We start from the raw sequence: 19,935 nt of genomic DNA on the forward strand, positions 1-19,935 counted from the left end.
TCCCCGACCCAAAGGTCCCTTTCTACTGACCGACACCCACGTGCTGGTGGGAATTTTTAGAAGCAGCATTCATTTCCCTTAACTGTGAGCACTGGAAGAGTTATTCTGAAGTTAATTTCCTATAACAGGTGTGCCCCTTACTTTTGAACCATCTTATGGACCTATTATATAGGTTACTAAATTGTATTGAACTGACATGATTTTGCATGCTTCCAATAGAGATTTTCAGGGAATTACAAAAATTGCAAGTTTTACTGTTACGCAGATTATGATCTTTTTGAAAGAAATACATCTGTTTTTGTTCTATACCCTGAGCCATTACATTAATGGCAAATAGAGTCTAAAAATACTTGATATCACCTGATTTTAAAAGCATGAATACTTTCTGCAAAAGATGGGTAAATTCTCTAATAATTTTTACAAGTTTCTGCAGTCAGAGATTACATTTTCCCTCACCCCAAAAATGGCCTTTTATAGATGTGTTAATGTTACATGAATAATTATTCCTAAAAGTCTTTACTAAACATTTCTTAGTCAATACATTTTGACTCAAGCATTAGGTTTTTTACCTACATGCAATGGAAAAAATGAAAAAAAATCAGATTAAAACTAAACACAGCTACTGTTAAATATTTTGCCTTTTCAACAAAAATGGAATTTAACCTGATGTTTCTAACTCCCTTTGAGTCATGGTTTTGTTTTTGAAATTGAGTGGGTAGATACAGAGTGCATCTAAAAGCCTCTCCTTAGAAGTTATGTCCTATTCGTGTCATTTGTTGTCTTTGTGGTCAAATGTTTGTGAAACTGAATGTAACCTTTGGACGGTATGTATTTAAGAGACCTGCTGATTGAAAAAAACAGTTGTGCTTGTAAATATCAAATAATAATTCAAGTACTGTAATATTTTCAGAAGAATGTTTAAATTTATTAAACATCAGATATTGAATTCAGTGGCCAAAAGGGGGAATAATTTACATGTCATCTCTGTATTTCCATAAAGCATTGGCTCATCTCCATTGCTCTTTTTCTTGTTTGTTTTCCCAACAGCTCCACCACCAAACCTACAGCCATTTGTTTCTGATAAAAATGTGCCATCTGAACTAGAATACATGGTTGTTTCCTTCAGAGAACCGCACTTGTATCTTCGACAGTGGGACAACAGTTCCGTCTGCCGGGAGATTCAGTTCTCAGCTCAGGCGGACTGTAAACTTCTGGAGTGCAGAAACGTTACGATGCAAAGCCTGGTGAAACCCTTCAGCATCTTCGGACAGATTGCGGTGTCCAGTGATGCAGCAGAAAAGCTGCTCGACTGCACCATCGTGGTCGATTCCATATTTGTAAACTTCGGGCAACACGCGATTCATTCTCTGAACACTGCGGTACAAGCTTGGCAACAGGTATGCAGACCCTAGAACAGTTTACAGCTGTCCACGTAGGATCCTTTCCTAGATACTCCGTGTTACCACCTCCAGTAATAAGCACAAACCCAAATGTGAGAAAGTGAGAATTTGATGGGCACCATAATATTTGGGCCCTTACCCGTTTTGACAAAGAAATACATGTTATTTTTAAAAACTTCAGAGAACGGCGGCTCTCTGCATATGCATAGGAGATAATGCCCACATTTTTGTGACTAATGTGCCACATCTGTGTGGAAAGTAACATGTTCCCAGAAATTTTTTCCAAGTTTTGTGGTTTTAGTTGGCCAAAGCTTCCACTGAGCTATGTATCACAGTGTCTGCTCATCCCGTTCAGACATGAAGAGCCTGCGTGAGCCCTTCTGAGGGTAAGCATCCCCTCTTTTCAAAGAGAAAAGGCAGGGAGGGGAAATGTGTGGGCACAAGATGGTCTTAGTCTTTCCCTGCTCTCATTCTGCCATTTTGAATCAGTAAAAAGCACTTCACAATGGCTTTTAATTTCACAGAAAGTTTGGTAATAATATGCTCTGTGGTTTAAGAACAAATCATTTACACTTCTCTTACTGATATTCAATATAATAGTGTGTTTCCATAAAGTCCGTGTTGCTGCTTAAGCTGAGGCGCTTCCCCATGTATGTATATTACAAGCATTTGTGCGGAGCTGGCTCCCCAAGAAAAATGGCCCCTCATCCCTCACTGACCTCATGTGGGAACAGGAGCAGTGTGGGGGAGGCCGGGGGAGCTTGAGTTCTCTGATGTAAGAATTTTTATGGGAATAAACTTTTCTTTATATGCATGAAGACCTATACAAGACTAAGGAATTAATTACCCAACATGGCACTCCAACAGCAAAGGGAAAGAAGATAACACATCTGTTTTATATTTTAAAATTCCTTTTTAAGGGCATTCCATGGTTTTCTTGTTGCAAAGGACATGCGTAAAATAAGAGCTAGTGTGATCTAAATCTTTGCAGCTGGTTTGAATAGCAATGTGAAAAAAACCTTCGTGGCTCCAATTTCTGTTTTTTGTCATATTTTGAACAATGCATTTAATAAAAAACAAACCTAGAAAATATAAAAGAGTCATTGATAGAAGATTTAAACCCAGGATATTTTTGTCATGGTATCAGGGCCATTATACGAGGACTTGTGTGTAGCAACTACTGCAAAATGGCCTTTAGAAATACCAGTTTCCTCCCAGGGTAAAAAATATTCTCTTAGACACAGCTATACATATAAATAAAATGCAGTGCATAAATATTTAAATGTTTTAAACCACATCAGAGTGTGAATGACTGGCTAACACAGTGTGCCTTGAAGGAATATTCTGAGTTGTTTTTTTTTTAAAATGGAATTGTATATTTGATTAAGTAGAGCCATATGTCACGTAGCATATTGCTGACAGGTACATTCTATGAATAGTTGGTTCTGATTTATACAGGGATTTGGCAATGTTAACATGAGCCACAAGAGGATATACTTCTGTAATTGTTGCTGTAATTTTCTTGTTTCCTCCCATGTCAAGAGTACTTGCCACCAAGTTTTAATGTGGTAGGCATCTAACCCTGTGTATTCTAAAGTAAATACAAAAATGCACAACTTGGAAATTATAGGACATTTGACATTGAAATGGGCTTATAAAGGGTTATTAAGTTCATTGTTTCTAAAATATTCTGAATGTGGTTTATCCCCTTTAGAGGGGAAGCTTAGTTTCCCAACTTTGATTTTATTGTGTGTATAATGATGTATACAGTATAATTGTTGCCAATGAGAAATATGAATTTAATGAGCAAGATATGTTATTTGAGTTCTCCACATACTTTTTATCAGATTCATATCTGAGACAAGTCATTTGTATCCAGTGTAGATGGACCAGACAGATGAAGCATGAAACAATTTGGCCTTTCACCTTTAGGTCACAAGTTCAAGATTAACAGAAGTCTTCATTAGTGTCTGATTTCTCTGGCTGTAGATTTTTTTTTTTTTTTTTGTGAATGATTAATGCTTTGTGAAACCAGCTTAAAGATCCAGAATGCCATTTGAAGTTTGCTCTTTATTTTTATGTCACATTCCCACATTTGGACAAAGCAGCATTTAAAGGGGATTTTTATTTTAAAATCAAGGTTATGCTCATGTGTCTTAATCTTACACCGAAATGATATCTCTTTAATTTGCAAATGTCTCCCCAACACTCCACGCAGATCTTAAATGCAAGTAATACACCTTTTAATTACACATCTGAGTGAGCATTCTGAGGGCTGGCCTACATGATGTCATATAAAATGGGTACAATCTTTTTATACCAGAATTTAAAACAGTCCAAGAAATGCTTAACTTGTTACAGTTATAATGAACTCCACAGATGAAGGAGCAGCAGAGAAACAGTTCCCTGAGGACTTGGAGTATTCTTTAGAAAAATGTAAACAGCCCCCTTGTGTTCTTTCATTTACATTTTTTCCTAAAACCCTCATCATTTATTAAAGGTCAGTTCTTAGAGATGAGGGAAGTAATAGGATCTTTTTTTTGTACTCAGGCCCATCTGGTAACTTAACCTCTGTGTTACCAGCACAGTGATCCCAGTTCATTATGAAAACCGAATTTCCATCTCGGGGGTCTATCTAAGTGGGAGTTTGAAATCATATCCCTTTCTTCGTGTTTGTACTCTTGGACCTAAAGGAGAGAAAAATGTTTACAAAGAGAGCATTTTGTGTTGATTATATAATGCTAAGTGGAAAACTCATCAAAACTAATTACACGCTGCGACTCCCACTTGATCACAAACTTTTGTGTGAGACGTGCACGGCAGGGCTGGACGGGGCAGCCTGGAACGGGAGCTGGCAGGGCGGACACCCAGAGGAGAGAAACTGCTGGGAGAAAATTCACCAAAATGTCCATAGCAGTTAGCTCTGAGTGTGAAATTAGAGACTTTCAAAAACAAAAACACAATCCATACTTCCTGTATTTTCTAACTTTTCTACTGCGAACGTTTATTTTTTTTATAACTTTAAAAGTGTATTTGTTTCATAAGTTTTTATTGAGTATTTATGTGTCAGGCATTATGCTGAGTATTGAGGGTAAATTTATAAATAACGCAGACCTGGTTCCTGCCCTTTGCAGCACGGAGTCTATGATGGAGGCATTGTGGAACCCAAAATCATACACATCATCACTTAGTCCCAATAGGGCTAAATTCTATGAACTATAGAGCATTATGTGAGCATAAAAGAAGGGGACCTAATCTCATCTGGGGAGAATCTCAGGAGACTATTCCAAGGAGGTAGCCTGAAAACAGGGACCTGAAGGCTGAGTAGAAAGTTTGTCAGGCAAAGATGAAAAGATACGTAGGCAGAGGAAAGGCACCGAGGTCAGAAGGAGTTGGCCGTGTTGGATGGATGGACGCGGTGGGGGGTGGGGGCAGGAGGAGCCAGCAGAGCTGGGGTGCAGTGAGCCGATGGAGAGTAGCTCAAGATGTGGCAGGGCTGGGACAGCTCAGGCCTGCTGGCAGTCAGGTTTTGAAATCACAGCTCATGATTAGAAGCCACAGCAGAGAGTGTTACGGTAGACAACAGGTAATTGTTGGCTTTAATTAGTCTGGTCTTACCTAGCCAGGAACTCTTCGTGGTTAGTGTGGCTGTCTACCAGGGTTCTGCTCTGTGAGAATAGAGGTTTGGTGGGAATAGATGGATAGAACGAGGGGCTTAGAGGTCCTCAGAGACATCTGGAAGAAAGATATTCCAGGGCCTCTACACCCCCTGCAGCCATAGAGCACTGTCCACCCACTCTGGGGAGCTTCTGGATGGGTAGGAATGGATTCTACCTCCCAAGATAAGGCGCCAAGTCCAGTCGTGGTCCAGGCCAGACTCGGGCACATTTGCCCATAGACTGCTTGGCTTCAGGCCGCCTAATCACTTAGATAACTGTGCTTCTGAGCAGTATATCCTCTTTTACTCTCCCCCTCATCAGTAAAGAGGCAAATGACGGAGAGTGGCATTGTGACATTATTCATATCCACAGCCAAGAAATAGAGGCTAACTGGAGAAGCACATTACCTCCCATTGTCTGCAAATTGATTGGCTAATTTAGACTTTTTTTCCTTGCATTCTCAAGGTAGTCATGTATTTAGCTATTTTTTTAAATTTATGAAAAGTATATTTATTGTTTATGAAGCCATAACCTAACCAGAGTGATAAAAGAATAAGAACAGAAATTCTCTATCACATTGCCAATGTTCTGGGATAACAGCAACCAGCGGAGACACCAGCAAGTTGGAAAGGGGGTATCAACACTGGACCATATTATTGATTTGTTGAGCCTTAGTAGGTTAGTGGAAGGCCTTAGCTGATTGAAGACGATTAGCTGAAACAGACCAACACCTGTTTTTCAGCTAACATTGTTTCTCTTGAAAACTGCAACTTGGCTTACCCTGACTCTGGAGTAGGTCTGTTTTGTGTGTTCAGCCTCTGAACAATAGAGGGAAAGTCATGGTTTTATTTACATCTCTCCCTGAGCACATTTACACACACACACACACTCCCTCCCCCTTAAGGGATCTGGGGATGTATTACCTAAAAGATCCTTACTTTCCGTAGGGTACAAACTGTGGCTTTGTAATTGGTCTTGATTGTCGAGTGTGGAAGGCCAGGACACGGTAATTCTAGCCTCCAGTACTCCGCTCAAAAACGTGCGCTACCCAGTACAGCATTCTTGCTAGGATGTTAATTCATTTTAAAATGTTAAAAGTTTGAGGGGTCTCATTGTTTTTTTACTCTTCTGAGTCTATGATTTATTTTGCAGAAGTATAAATCAAAACATATTTTTGGAACATTTAAGATCTCTTTAAGGTATTTTTTTTTGTGCTTACCCTGGAAGTATAGAATACTTTGTATACAAGAGCTAATGACAGCAGATCTTTTAGTGTTTCTGTGTTGTAACAATCGCCACTGGGCAGACAGCTGCCAAACATCTTGCAATTAATCTGATGCACGTTGGCTTTCGTACTCTTTTTCTTTCAGAACGAATGCCCGGAGGTAGAAGAGCTGGTCTTCAGCCACTTTGTGATCTGTAATGACACACAGGAGACACTGCGGTTTGGCCAGGTGGACACTGATGAAAATGTTCTGCTGGCGAGTCTCCACCGTCACCAGTACAGCTGGCGCTCGCACAAATCCCCACAGGTATTTGAGAAACAGCCTCACAAACACGTCAACTGCTAAGATTGGGGGTTCATTTATTCTGCATTTGTATGTCTGTGTCCAGTTACTTCCCTTTTTAAGTCTCCCAAGGAAGCATATGGTGTAGCTACCTCTGATGGAGATGCAGAAGCACTGGGAGAGGAGCCCATTGCCCCGTGCTGCTCGTGGAGAGGAGCTGTCTCCCGTCAGCAGGGCTGCCATGGGGGCAGCGGGGCGGCGGTCAGGAGGTTGACCTCTAGAGCCATCGCACGTGGGTCTGGATCCTGACTCTGTGTCTTCTTGCTTTACTTTCCACCCTTCAGCTTCCTCATGTGTAAAACAGGGATAATAACAGTACCTATCTCACAGGGTTGTGAGGACTAAATAAATATGTATAAGGCCCTGGAACACTGCTTGCCAAGCTGTAAGCATTGTGTGTTGGGTATTTTTACTCATTTGTTTATTCAGATTTTTACCATGTGCCAAGCATGTGCTAGGCGCTGGGAATTCAAAGATAGTCCTTGCCCTCCGAGGCACAGCTCACGGTCTGTGACGAAGTGAGCACGATGACAAAGTGTGTCCTAGGGAGCACTGAGAGAAGACATATCCAAGGATGTGTCTTTTCCAAGCAGTATAATCCTGTTTTTCCCGTCACGTTAGATGGGATAATGAGAGGGATGTGCCCCACGGGGATAACATGAGGATGAATTAAGTAGGAAGATGTGGTGGTCTTAACTGACTAAAAGAAGCCCTAGGAAGAACTCTCAAGAATAATGTATTTCTAAAACTCTGCGTAATAAGGAAACTACTGTCTGCTTGTGATTAAAAGAAAGTCATTAAATTAGAGAACAAGTTTTCCCATCTGGGGAAAGCTTCTAGAGACCAGCTTCAGAATGTGCTGCACCCTCAGGCTCCCACTTGTCTTTTTGTTTTTCTGGTAGCTAGACTCTGATTTCTTCCTTGCTTTTCATTATATAGCCACACTATTGGTATGAAATGTGGAAAAGTAGATACAGTACAATTCTTAAGATATTATTTATCTAGTTCTAGTTAACTTGACAGGACATTAAAACTTCAGAAATCCTTTTTAGTAAAAGTTCTTACAAATATTTCTCATGTTATAATATTGCACTCATAATTTTAGAGTGATGTGCCCTTATTTTTACATTGTTCCCTTGAGAAATTTCCATGTTAGAGAGTTTTTTATTTATTTATTTTAGAGATACAGACATCAATTTGTTGTTCCACTTATTGAGGCATTTATTGATTGATTCTTACATGTGCCCTGACCAGAGATAGAACCCACAACCTTGAAATACTGGGACCATCCTCTAACCAACTGAGCTACCCAGCCAGAACGAAGAGTTTTTAAGTCATTTGTTTGTTTGCCTCTTATAACGTTCTTAAAGGGTGTTTTGTTTATTTGTTTCAAAATTAAGGGGTTTTTTGTTATTTTGTTTATCAGTTGCAAAAGTGAGAATATACGATATAGAGACCAAATTTTAAAATTACCATTTATAATTCCAACCATCAGTGACAACCCAGGTTAACACTTGTTGTATAGCCTTTTAGATTTTTGAAAGGTTTCCATGGTAATTGCATTCCCAGCAGTGAACTAGCAGTGGCAGGTAAGAGCCCTCTGAGGCGCTTCGGTGTGCATTATCGTGCACTGACTATGCCTGTAGCCTCTGCCCCTGTTCACACACAAGCTGCAGACTTCAGCCGACAGAAAGGCAAGCACAGGACGTTCACTTGCCCTCACAGTCATTTAAGATGTGTAGACTACCATAGCCTGAACGACCCTCGAAATCCCCTGGACACTGGTGCCAGCACGGGAAGGGTGACCATAAGAACAGCTGGTTCGGGGCTTGGGGGGAGGTAGGCTTCATGTTATGGACGGACAGTTTCTGGGTGGGAAAGGGCTCAGCAGGAAGAAATGGACAACCTGCCACCACTACGCCTTTCACATTAACACTTTTGCTCTTTTTCAAGGTCTTTTTATATCTATCACTAGTTTTGTTTTCACAATATCCCTGTGTGGTTTGTATTATTTGTTAGGTGTGTTTTTTAAACAAGGAGACAAGTAGAAATATTAAGCTAAGATAGTGATAGAGCTGGCATCCCCTATGTTTAAATTCTCAGTATAGTGTTATTTTCAAAATGTCGTCAAACTCACCGAGGTTTTGGCAGCACAATTTGCCTCTTAGTCTGGCCGAGCTGTGAGGCTTTAGGAGAAGGACTTTGAAATCACCAGTACCATACCCCACATTTGAAGCTAGATAATTCCATTGTTAGTCCAAGTAAGAACGCTTACAAAGCTTTGACCATAGTACCAAAAACAATAAGAACTTTTAATGACAAACTGGAGACAAAAGACAGGTGTCTATTAAAGTTTTCTTTCTAGTTTATAACTGCATCCTCTGAATACAGATTTTCAGATGAGCTAAGTTCTTTGTAATCTCAGTGTAAAATTAGATCAAATTAAAAAAAAAAAAAGGTGTCTCTTTACTACAGCTACATATGCTGAAGGAATCAGAACCGTCCGAAGCCAGGGCCCTTAATGGGCCCAGGGGGCCTTCATGGAATTCCTTACATCCATAATCACAAATTCTGCTGTGTTCTAATGAGAGGTTACATCTGAAGCTAGCCACTTAGCTTCAAACTGCACCTGAAGGTAGTCATAGACCCACAAGTGAGCAAACCTTTCCTTTTGCCAGACTCCAAGTCACATCCTGCATTGCCCAGCAGGCTTGGTTTTAGGAACATTTGTGTCTGCGTGTTTATGCTACCTTGGGTGTTAGTCAATTCATAGTCTCAGGGAGGATTTCGAAAGTTCACAGGACTTAACTCCACTAAACAATGCAGCTTAGATTGCAGAGATCAAGAAAGTGGCAATGACACCTGGAAAGGTTTCAAAGAGGTCAGCATATCTTAGAACCACACAGGAGGTTGCTAACAACAGTAAGTCCCAACAGGATGGGAAGAAACATGGACACAACCAATTCCAGAAATCCAGTGCTGAAAAACCTTTCAGAAATGAAAAGTTATAAACTCTCCTTATAGTTTCTAACACATGCTCTGAGGCAGAATCACTTAAAATGCTGGATAGCCTGCAACAGTTGCTTGCCTAAATAAACAAAGGAAGAACAAACTATTTCCTAGGGAATAATTGAACATGTTCAGCTGCGCAGTCATGTATGCCACCACAGAGGGCCCGTAAATATCCCAGTTCAGTAGGCTTCTGATCAGCTCATATGAGAACAATGACCAGCAAGGGATTGCTCTTCAGAAAAGCACTTCACATTATATAAAGTTGAATCTAAGGACTGGAAGTGTGAGTTTACGGAAACTTTCCCCAGAATGTGGGCAGTGTGTGCAGCTCAGAGTCAAGGGAAGCTTTGTTAGTTCATCCAAACTGAATATAGTGATACTTCCATCAATTAGTAGGATTTGTGTCTAGTCTGTTCAAGTTAAAGTCCTTTTCTAAGAGCTAACTGCTTAGAATAGATGTGCCTTTACCTTGTCTATAAAGAATTATGTTTGCTTTTACCCTATGACATGTACAATGCAATTTTTTTAGAATTGCCGTGTTCCGATTCTCAGTGACTTAATTTTAGTAATAGCAACATCAAGCTCTAGACAGAGCTAAAGAAAATAATAAAATATTGGAAGAGGGCATGGGGGCAATAAATGGTGATGGAAAAAAATAAAATTTAATTTTAGAAAAAGAATACAATATTAAAATGTTGCTCCAGAATGGATACAATGGAAAGTTTCATAAGGTCATGAAAAATGGCAGATAAATATTAAAAATGCAAAATATAACAAGGTAAGAATTAGTTTTAAAGAGCAGCAGAGCATTTGGGAAGCATTCATGAAAATAATCAGATTTAGTGAAGAAAATTTAAAGTGTGTGTTACTTTAAGGCAGAGGTTGGCAGCTGTTTTCTGTGTGGCTTTCAGGGCCTTACGGTCTGTGCTGCAGCTACTCAGCTCTGCACAAAGCAGCTGTAACGCATGAGCATGGTAGATTCCAATAAAACTTTATTTATAGACAATAAAATTTGAACTTCAGTAATTTTTACACATCACGAAATATTCTTTTGATTTTTTTTTCAAGCACTTAAAAATGTGAAAGCCATTTCTGGCACACAGGCTGTACACAAATGGGCGGAGCCCCGAATGTGGCCGGCCCACCGCAATCTGCCTGCCTGCCCCTGGTCTAGGTAAGGCCTGTCAGCTGACAGCACCCAGCAGACTGAAGGTTTGGTATTCAATTGTTTTCACTCTGATCTAAATGGTCTTCCTGTCACTTGAAACCTTGGTCAGATGTTTCAGAAACTAAGAAATGTCCAGCAATAGTTTATATCTAGCACATATAATCAACCTCTATTCACCACAGAACAGTAAAATATTTTTATTGTACTCACTCTGGGCCTGTGTAGACAACAAGTTCTCCCGTCTCTTTTTTTATGTAGAAGTATTTAAAAGTGAGATCTGATTATTCTTCTCTTATCTTAAGGTAAAATACCGTATTTTTCGGACTATAAGACACACTTTTTCTTTCTTTTTTTTTCCTTCCCCCAAATTTGGGAGGAATAATGGTTGTTAATGCTGCTCTTGAGTTCCATTTACATTTACACCGGTGAAATATTATTTATGTTATTAAATACTTTACCACATTTTTTGCTTCAAATTTTTTTTCCTGTTTTCCTTCTCTAAAATCTACATGTGTCCTAATGGTCTGAAAACTGAGTTTGAGTAGTATCAACCTATCTTCTGGTAATTATAGCCAGCAATTGCATTAACTAGATTATAACTCTTATTCAGTTACACTCTTTCTCTGTTCACTTCTGTAAGCATGTGTACTCATATATCTAGAGAAAGACATTCCTTGTTGCCACAGTCACAATTTAGAAAATTTAAAAGTAGATTAGGAAGGGAAGGAAATATTCTGTGTTGGCAGAACTGTTCAAACCAATAAATTTTTTCAAGTGTTTGCCTCTTTGGTTATATTGCACATGGCATGCATGTTAAAGTTTGTTTAGAAAAGTCAGATGAGAAGACATTCTTACACACTGCCGGTGAAATGGAATTAATACTTCCTTTCTGGAAAGCAGTTTGATAAGAAGTGTCAGAGTTATTAAAATGATCATAGCCTACTCTCAAGAAATGATTCAAAGATCTATACATAAAAATTTTATCACAATTTATAGTATCAAAAAATTAAAAACCAAAATGTTCACTTTTAAGGAAAGTTAAATAAAGTCTGGAATATCTATAACAACTATTATGGAACCATTAAAGTTTTACATACAAAGAGAAAGCTTACCATATTAGTCAGAAAAGCAGAATAAAAGTTCTATGTTCACTGTGTGGCCTTAACAATATAAGAACAAAAGCGTAGAAAAATACTGGAAGGAGATAAGTGAAAATGTTACCAGTGGTTGCCTCTGAGAAGTGGGTTAAGGTGATATTTTTCCACTTTATTACATTTTTATATACTTCTCAACTTTTCTAAATAAAGGGTATAAATTACTAACTCAGAGGTTAAACTAATCATCCTGAAAAAAATTGTGTTCAGACTAAAAGCCAGAGGCAGGTCTGATGACATATTAAAAGTGGTTATCTTTATCTCTTCTCATGTGAACTATTACAATAGTTTTTCTCAATTCTCTCAGTTAGAGCTTTGCCTCAGTCCAGTGTATATTTGCTTTATCTTTTTAATCGAAAGTTTTAATCCTCACCCAAGGGTATGTTTATTGGTTTTAGAGAGAGAGGGAGAGAGAGAAATATCAATGTGATCTCAAAGGAATAGTATAACCTAGAGGTAAAAAATCTGGCCTGTGACCAGTGCCTGTATAGCAGTGGATGGAGACAAGCATGCGTAGGGTGGAGTGCTAGCTAAGAGGCTTTACTAGTGTTTTGCTGCAGAGCATTGCACAGTGGTGGTGTGGGCCCAGGATAACTACTGTAGATACTCCCATTCATAAAAGGAGAAGCTGAGAGACATGGAGGAGTGGAAATTCTGAAATCCAGCCAGATTAAGGTTGGAAGTTTCTCGGTTAGTAATCATTCGTACTTCTGCTTGGAAGTAATTGTCCGTGGCTCATGGCTTCAGACTCTGGGCTCAAGCCTCTGAGTCATCCATCCTTTTCCATAAAAAGTATCCTTTGTTCACATGTCATTGTTTTCTCAGCCTGATTTCTGTCCCTAGGATTTTAAGATCCAAAAGTCTCTTTAGATTTTGCACTCTCATTGTCTCTTTCAGTCTAAATAGGCAGAGGTTGATAATGCATAGACTAGAGGAAGAATGATTAATGGCATGAGGTGTTAAAATGGAAGCAGAGGAAGGAATACAAGTCACAGAAGGATTGACCCCGGATGGGAAGAGTTTCATACCACATATCTGTAGCTGCTTAACAAACCACCACAAAACTTAGTGGCTTAAAAAAAAAATTAGTTTGTGAGTCTGTTGTTTAGAAATCGAGGGCACTCAGGAGGTTCGTCTGCTGGTTCCAGCTGTGCTCAGTCATGAGGCTGCAGTCAGCTGGGGCTGCCTGGGTGGTCTGAGACAGCTTCACCTAGGTACTTGGTAGCTGACAGGCCGTTGGCCCAGGTACTCTTGGTTCTCTTGCATTTGACCTTTCAGCAGGCTAGCCCAGCCAGGAGAGCCAGGGCAAAGACTGCAAACCCATGGAGCCTAAACTCAGAATCACGTAGTCTCACTTCTGCCCCATTCTAGTCAGCAGAGCAGGCCTTGAGGTTAAGCCAGATTCAAAGGATAAGGAACTAGATTGTACCTTTTGATGAGAGCTTCGGAGAGAATTTGTCACCATTTACAACCTACCACAAAGGACTTCTACTTTGAGGTAGGGGGGAGAGAGTGAGGATTAGTGTAAATGTAGGTGGGGTTGTAGTGGGTTTTGCTGAAAGATAAAAGAAAGACAAAAGAGGAGGAGGCTTTAAAAAGTGACTTTCCACAATATCTAATCCTGTATCTTGCTTATAATTAAGCATTCAGTAAAATTTCACTAAATATGTAAATGTTGAGATTTCTCATAACATTTCTGACATTCCTCACAAACATAGACTAAAAAGCTTAATTACATGACCAGTAAGAAAATTATAAACAGTATTTTTTTGCATCACGTAGGATGTTTTTGTATGTACTATGCAGACATACAAAAAGAGGTCCTCTGGTCTCAAAATGTGTGCTTCAGGATGCTGTTGATGCCACTGGACTCAGCTGAGAGTGGCTCCTGGCCGCCCCCCGCAGCCCTCAGGCCTCCCTCTGGCCTACAGCGTGAACTGTGATGACACGGGACAGGGCTCAGGAGGGGTTAGCATTATACTTCAAATGAGACCAACTTTCAGGTCCACGTGCGTGTCTAACTCTGCCCTCTTGTGTTTAACTGTGAAGAATTATTTTTTAAACAAAGGTTATTTAATTTATCGATTTTTAGGGAGAGAGAGGAAAAGAAACATAGATTTATGCATCTATTGGTTGATTCTTGTATGTGCCCTGACCGGGCATTGAACCTGCACCCTTGGCAGCCCTCAGGATGACCCTCTAATCAACTGAACTACCAGGCCAGTGCGAAAAATTCTTATTTATTATAAATTAGAAGTGAATCATACAGTTACCAAATATTGTAATTTTTATGAAAACATCATTTCGAGTTAAATTTGCTATATATTGTCTCTTCCTCTTGTCATGGAAGTAGATTTCCAGAAACCCGCCGTCTCACCCCTGTGGTGGTGCAGGGCGCAGCTGTCCGTGGCGGGCAGTTCCGACCAGGGAGGGAGGGCTGTGCGCCTTCGCTCCCCGGTGGCAGTAACAACCCCCTTACTGTTGCTGACCTTCGTGTGGCTAAAATCAACAGTGAGGTGAACACTTCTTGGGACCTTCTGGCAAGAATTTTAATCTAAAATGCTCTGTAAGTACTGACTCCACTTGATTACCCGAGACCTACTGTCGGTTGACCATCAACTGCCTTTTTAGTTCAGTTTTAGGCAGTAATGAAACAGCAAAACAGTACGCTGTAGACTCAACTCCTTCACCTTGCCCTCTCAAAATATTTTTAGTTTCATAAGCGAGTCCAGGAAACTTATATTCTCTGAGGAAGCTTATAATGCCTTATGAAGTCACCAGTAAAAGTAAATGGGCCCTAATAGTTTGGGTCATTAAGTATCTAGTGGATAGAGCATATTCGGAATTTCTTCATTATCTGTTGAGAAATACATTTATTTAAATGAGAAACTGAGGTCATTCTTCCTGTATATTTCAAAGTTTCTTTGTAAAAATGTTTCTGCAATATGACCTCATTAAAACTTGTAAACCTGTCACAAGAAATGGCAGACAGGATTGTGACAGGGCCCTTTATCCAGCCGCAGGCCTGACTTCTAGAGTTTTCTACAAGCTCGCATGGAAGGGAATGGCGGGATTGTTTCAGCTGGGAAGCGCCCGGAGGAGTGACTGCTGGTGCTGCTAATGGTCTCTCTGTCCCCCACTGGCAATAAATTTTAGATATTGAAATAGAGCTTTGGGGAAAAGTATACTGAAGATTCCTTAAGCTTTTTACAAGACACTCAAAGGCTTTTCACAAGCCAGTGCTCTGCTAATGCGAATTCTTGATGTCTAAACATAAAGGTCCTTCGTGAAACTGATTTTAAATGTGAATTTTAATACACAGTGCTCGGAGAAAGGGAGTGCAGCTGGACCATTAAAGCATGGTATTTTGCCATTTTTAAGTAATGGGAAACACTGATCAAGAATGTTATAAAGATTTCAGTGTACAGAATGTGATTGTCTTTAATCATAACCTATTACCACCACAAATCTGTGTGATAAAAGCATTAACCCTGGTAAAGACAATGGCATACCTATTATACTGTGGCACATTTGAATTATTTCCATGCTGAACAGGATGTGGAGGAGCTTATTATCTAAAGGTCAGAATAATGCCCAAGACATGGCCAAGCCCAACGAGTGTCAGACGCATGGAATGTTGGATGACTTCATAGTTATGAAATTATTTCATTTCTCATGATAATTCCTGACTTGCCAAAGTTAGTGAATTTTAAGAACTCTGAGAACAGATTTTAAGATAAATGTGAAATAATCCATACTTTTGGAGTCCGGGACTTCCCTTCAGGCGTTAGTTCACATTTGACTTGCTTGACTTACACTTGGGGATAGAATGAGTTAGGACAAGGCCTGAGACACCACACTCCCTCACTGGGAAAGAAAACCAGCTTGCACAACTCCGGCTGGCTCAGGTTTCCCGTTGTGCAGGCACTGAGAGGCAGCGTTTGCCACGAAATACTTTATTTAACCTTTATAAAAATGTTTTTTTAGTATGGCAAGGCAGTTTAGTTAAATGAAAATAAATAACTAAACAACTTGGATTTCTTTTATATCCATCTGTTGATTTCTTTTTTTGCTAAATAAAATTTAGGGACAACAATGAACATTGTCTGAATTGCCATGATGACTAAAAATAAAGATTACACGGCACTGCTTGGTCTTTTCTTAGCACACATGTTGGCATGTCTTCTAATTTACATTAAGTTAAATTTGCTGAATGATCAATGTTGCATTTGAGAAATATTTAAAAGAAAGTGTTTGTTTCAGCTTTGGCCGGGTGCTGTCTCTATTGTTTCTGTTTGAATTTAGTCAAAATTGATTTTCAAACAAAACCTAACAGCTGGGCTCACAAACTCAAAATACGCACCCAAATCTGAATGACTAGCAAGCAGCATCTCCAGTTCGTTATCTTACTGGCTTCCGTGTCTCAGCTCACCTAAATTATCCTTTATTATTTCCATCCAACATCCTCTTACTCCTGCCGCTGAAGAGCTGGGCCCAGCCGAGAGCACGACACCCGTTGGCTGTCATCCTGTCAAGAAAGCGGGTCTGTCGGTGTAGCTCCAAAGCCCCCTGCCACACCGCGCAACTCAATTAAGCAAAGTTTTTATTCATTTTATTATTTGAAAGGAAAATGTGAATTATGTCATATTTTGTAGATGCACACACCATGCTTTTCTGTCCACACATATATACAAACCTAATTTCTCTGAATTTTCACTTCTCAGCCCCGTGTGGTAGTCCCAAGGGTGGGCACTCTCAGAGACTGCCGCACAGTTCTGGGCAGAAGGCAGCTGTGAGCATCCCAGTTCCTGTCTTTCCAGTCACGTGTCACTTGAATGTAGGGAAGCCCACACCTCTAGAAACGTGCAAGCAATAGATGTGTAAGGTGAGGATTTCTTTAAAATAAACCCGTGTATCATTTCACACTTGCTTACTGTATACATTTATATCTGATTTCATAATTGATAGGCTCCAAAGTGCTAGGTATAAAATTATATATTTTAATACATGAATTGGCTCATTAAATCTTTTTGCAAATACTCCTTTTCATATAAAATATTATTTTCTAATTTAAATAGTTTAGATTTTTAGCAAAGAATATCCATTAAGCATTCCACTGTTTTATAGATAATGTATAAATCAAAAGTATTGCAGTTCACCCTACTCTTGCTTCTTTTTAAATTTAATTATCTCTAAGTATGTAAATTCCAGCCAGAAAGAGAACAGACTAATGCCTAAACAGTGAAAAATGGATTTTGATTTATAATCATTTATGAAAAACAAATATTTTTTATTTTAAAAAAGGTTCTATGACTTGATTATGGATTAAAACATTGATTGAGCTTTAATGTTTGCTAGAAGTGTGTGACATTTGACATTCTCTTTACCCATAGAAATTCGGATGATTACCATAAACTGTACTATGAAATATCACTTGCAGTGTTTTAAAGCTATGAAGCATTATTTCTTTTTTATATTAATCATGTATATGTTGTCTTTCTTTCATACCTATCACATTTTCTCCAGTATTTCATCTGTTTGTCTTTTTGCTCTGCATAATTGTAAAGGTTTTCAGGGTTTTTTTCTTAGTAGTTATCTGTACTTGCTCCACTTCTGTCGGTGTACAATAGATGGTTATTCTGCAAATTTGTAGTTTCCTTGCATATATTCCTTATCTAATTTTTTATTATATTGTTTATGGTGTACAATAGATGGTTATTCTGTGAATGCATTTTTAGTTTCCTTGCATCTGTTCCTTATCTAATTCTTTATATCGTTTAGTGGTTTTTTTTTAAACTCAGGCTGTTTTCCATTTATACCAGACTGTTCTCTCCTCTCAGTAGTTTTCTACACATTTATAGACATCGTGTAATTTTGTGTACTTTGGAGAAAACCAAAAACTTTCCTGGTGTTTTTTCCCCTGAATTCTGCAACAGGAATTCACTTACATTAACTAGGCTCTTCTTTACTTTTTTGAGGGGGCTGATGTTCTCTTTGCTTTGCTTTACAGTATTTTTTCATAGTTCTCTGGCTTCTTTTCATTTCACTTTTGCTGTTTATGAATGATTCCATTAAATGAATAACCTGTGGTCATACTGTACCAGTTGAGGAATGGTGAGGTTTTATTCTCATGCCTCCAGCCACAGGGCAGGATGATAAAGTCAGTACCTGTGGCACTTCCCATTGTATAATTGGCATTTCCCAATATTTCTCAACTCTGGAGAGGCAAAAGCTTCTCCCACATTCCTTCATGCTTCTCTGATACCTTGAATTGCTGAAATTCCTGAAAAACTATAATTTCCTTCATTCACAGCTACTGTTTTTGTTGTGTGTTTTTCCTGACTCTCTTTATCTTCATCCTGTGATCATCACTTAAATACCAAATGGAATGGGACATGGATGGGGTGCTGCCAGAATCTGTTGTTTCCTGGGAGTTGCTGTCTTTCAATGGACAGAGGCCAGGGAGGAGTGAAGAGCCCACAGCTGACAGTTACTTTGTTTCAGTGTCTTTCAGGCTTCATCAGGGGGTTTGTAGGGAAAGAACCACTCCAAGTCAGGCCGTTGTCTGCTTTTGTTTATCAGAAGTTACAGCCTTGTATGTCTTTTGCTCTATTCCCATGTGCCTTTTTTCATGGTGTTTCTCTGGGTAACTAAAATGCACCTCTGGGCAATCTTTTGACTTTCCCAAGCAGAATAACCTGTGGAGTCCTACAACACTTTTTTCCCCCCATAAAATTTCACAGTATAATTTTTCTTGTTAAATATCTGTGTCTCTCACTACATTGTGAGAAGTTCCAGTGCAAGTGACATGCCTCTTTTCGTCTCTATGCTCACCATGTGTAGTTAGTACTGTTAGTTGGTTATGGCAAACATGTAATAGATATAGATCCTAAAAAATTTTTGTTAAACTGGACAACCAACTATTGCCCTAGGGTAGAAACTCAAACAATTACGTTAAACTGCCCCCAAGAACCATGTAAATAAGTAATACAGCAAGTCAGACCCTGTGTGAGGGGCTTTGGAGGCTCCAGAGATGCACTGCGGAGCATGTCACCCTCTTGGCAAAGTGCCGGTGCTCTGGACAGGAAAGCCATGACACCCACCGGCCAGACAGGGAGGCTTCACGCAGGAAGCTGAGTTTTTAAAGTAGAAATACACCTTTTTACTGGAAGTACAGGCTCTGTATGCTTTCTATTAGATAGTTTTCATTTTAATAACATTAATTTTATCTGATTGCAAAATAATACATATTTATAATATGAAATTTGGAAATTACATAAAAGCACACACAAAAGAAAGGAAATTTAAAACACATAACCCCTACCCAAGATAACACTGTTGACATTCTGGAGTAATTCTAGCCCTCTCCTAAGAGTGGGCATATACACTTAGTGTTCATTTTACAAAAATAGGATGCATACAGCACATACCTTTTGTCATGTGCTCTTTTTCAGTTAACCTGTTGATGACTAACTTTAACATTTTTATGCCTTGATTTTTTTTTCAGCGGCTTGAGAGAAGTCTATAGTAGAAGTACGGTTAAGAATAGAGGCTCTGAGCATGCTCGTGCCTCGCCCTCCTCAGCACTGAGGCCTGAGCAGGTCACTCTACCTTTCTGTCTTGTCGTTGGTTTTTTCACTTGTAAGGTTAAACAAAAGCGTCTGCCTTATAAGGCTTTTAAGAAATAAATGGGAAAATATATTAAAAGCATCTAGTGCTTGGAACATAGCGTCTAATAAATGATAGCTAATATTGATTTTACTACATTTGATCAACTTCCTATTAATGCCAGATTTTCATTATTAAAAGAGTGCTGGAGTAAACACACATCTAGCTGAATCTTTGCACATATCCATAGTTACTATGTTAGGATGAATTCCCATGTGGAATTGATGAGTCAATAAGTATCTGAAGCTAAGATTTGTGATACAAGGATTGCTCTCTAGCTACATTTTTCATTCCAACCAACATTTG

At 39.2% G+C, this 19,935-nt stretch overlaps 1 protein-coding gene across 2 annotated transcripts in view; it reads left to right on the forward strand.

Annotated features, from left to right (window-relative positions):
* VPS13B (vacuolar protein sorting 13 homolog B) overlaps positions 1-19,935 on the forward strand; it is a 699,511-nt gene that overhangs the window by 601,572 nt on the left and 78,004 nt on the right. For both annotated transcript variants that reach the window (XM_045861171.1, XM_045861172.1), the window contains exons 42-43: positions 1,048-1,397; positions 6,430-6,591. In XM_045861171.1, coding sequence (XP_045717127.1) covers positions 1,048-1,397; positions 6,430-6,591 — 512 coding nt within the window. The remainder of the gene's footprint in view (positions 1-1,047; positions 1,398-6,429; positions 6,592-19,935) is intronic.

Source organism: Phyllostomus hastatus, unplaced genomic scaffold, assembly GCF_019186645.2.
Source record: "Phyllostomus hastatus isolate PE091 unplaced genomic scaffold, TTU_PhHast_1.1 phas_scaffold_21, whole genome shotgun sequence".
Lineage (NCBI taxonomy): Eukaryota > Metazoa > Chordata > Mammalia > Chiroptera > Phyllostomidae > Phyllostomus > Phyllostomus hastatus.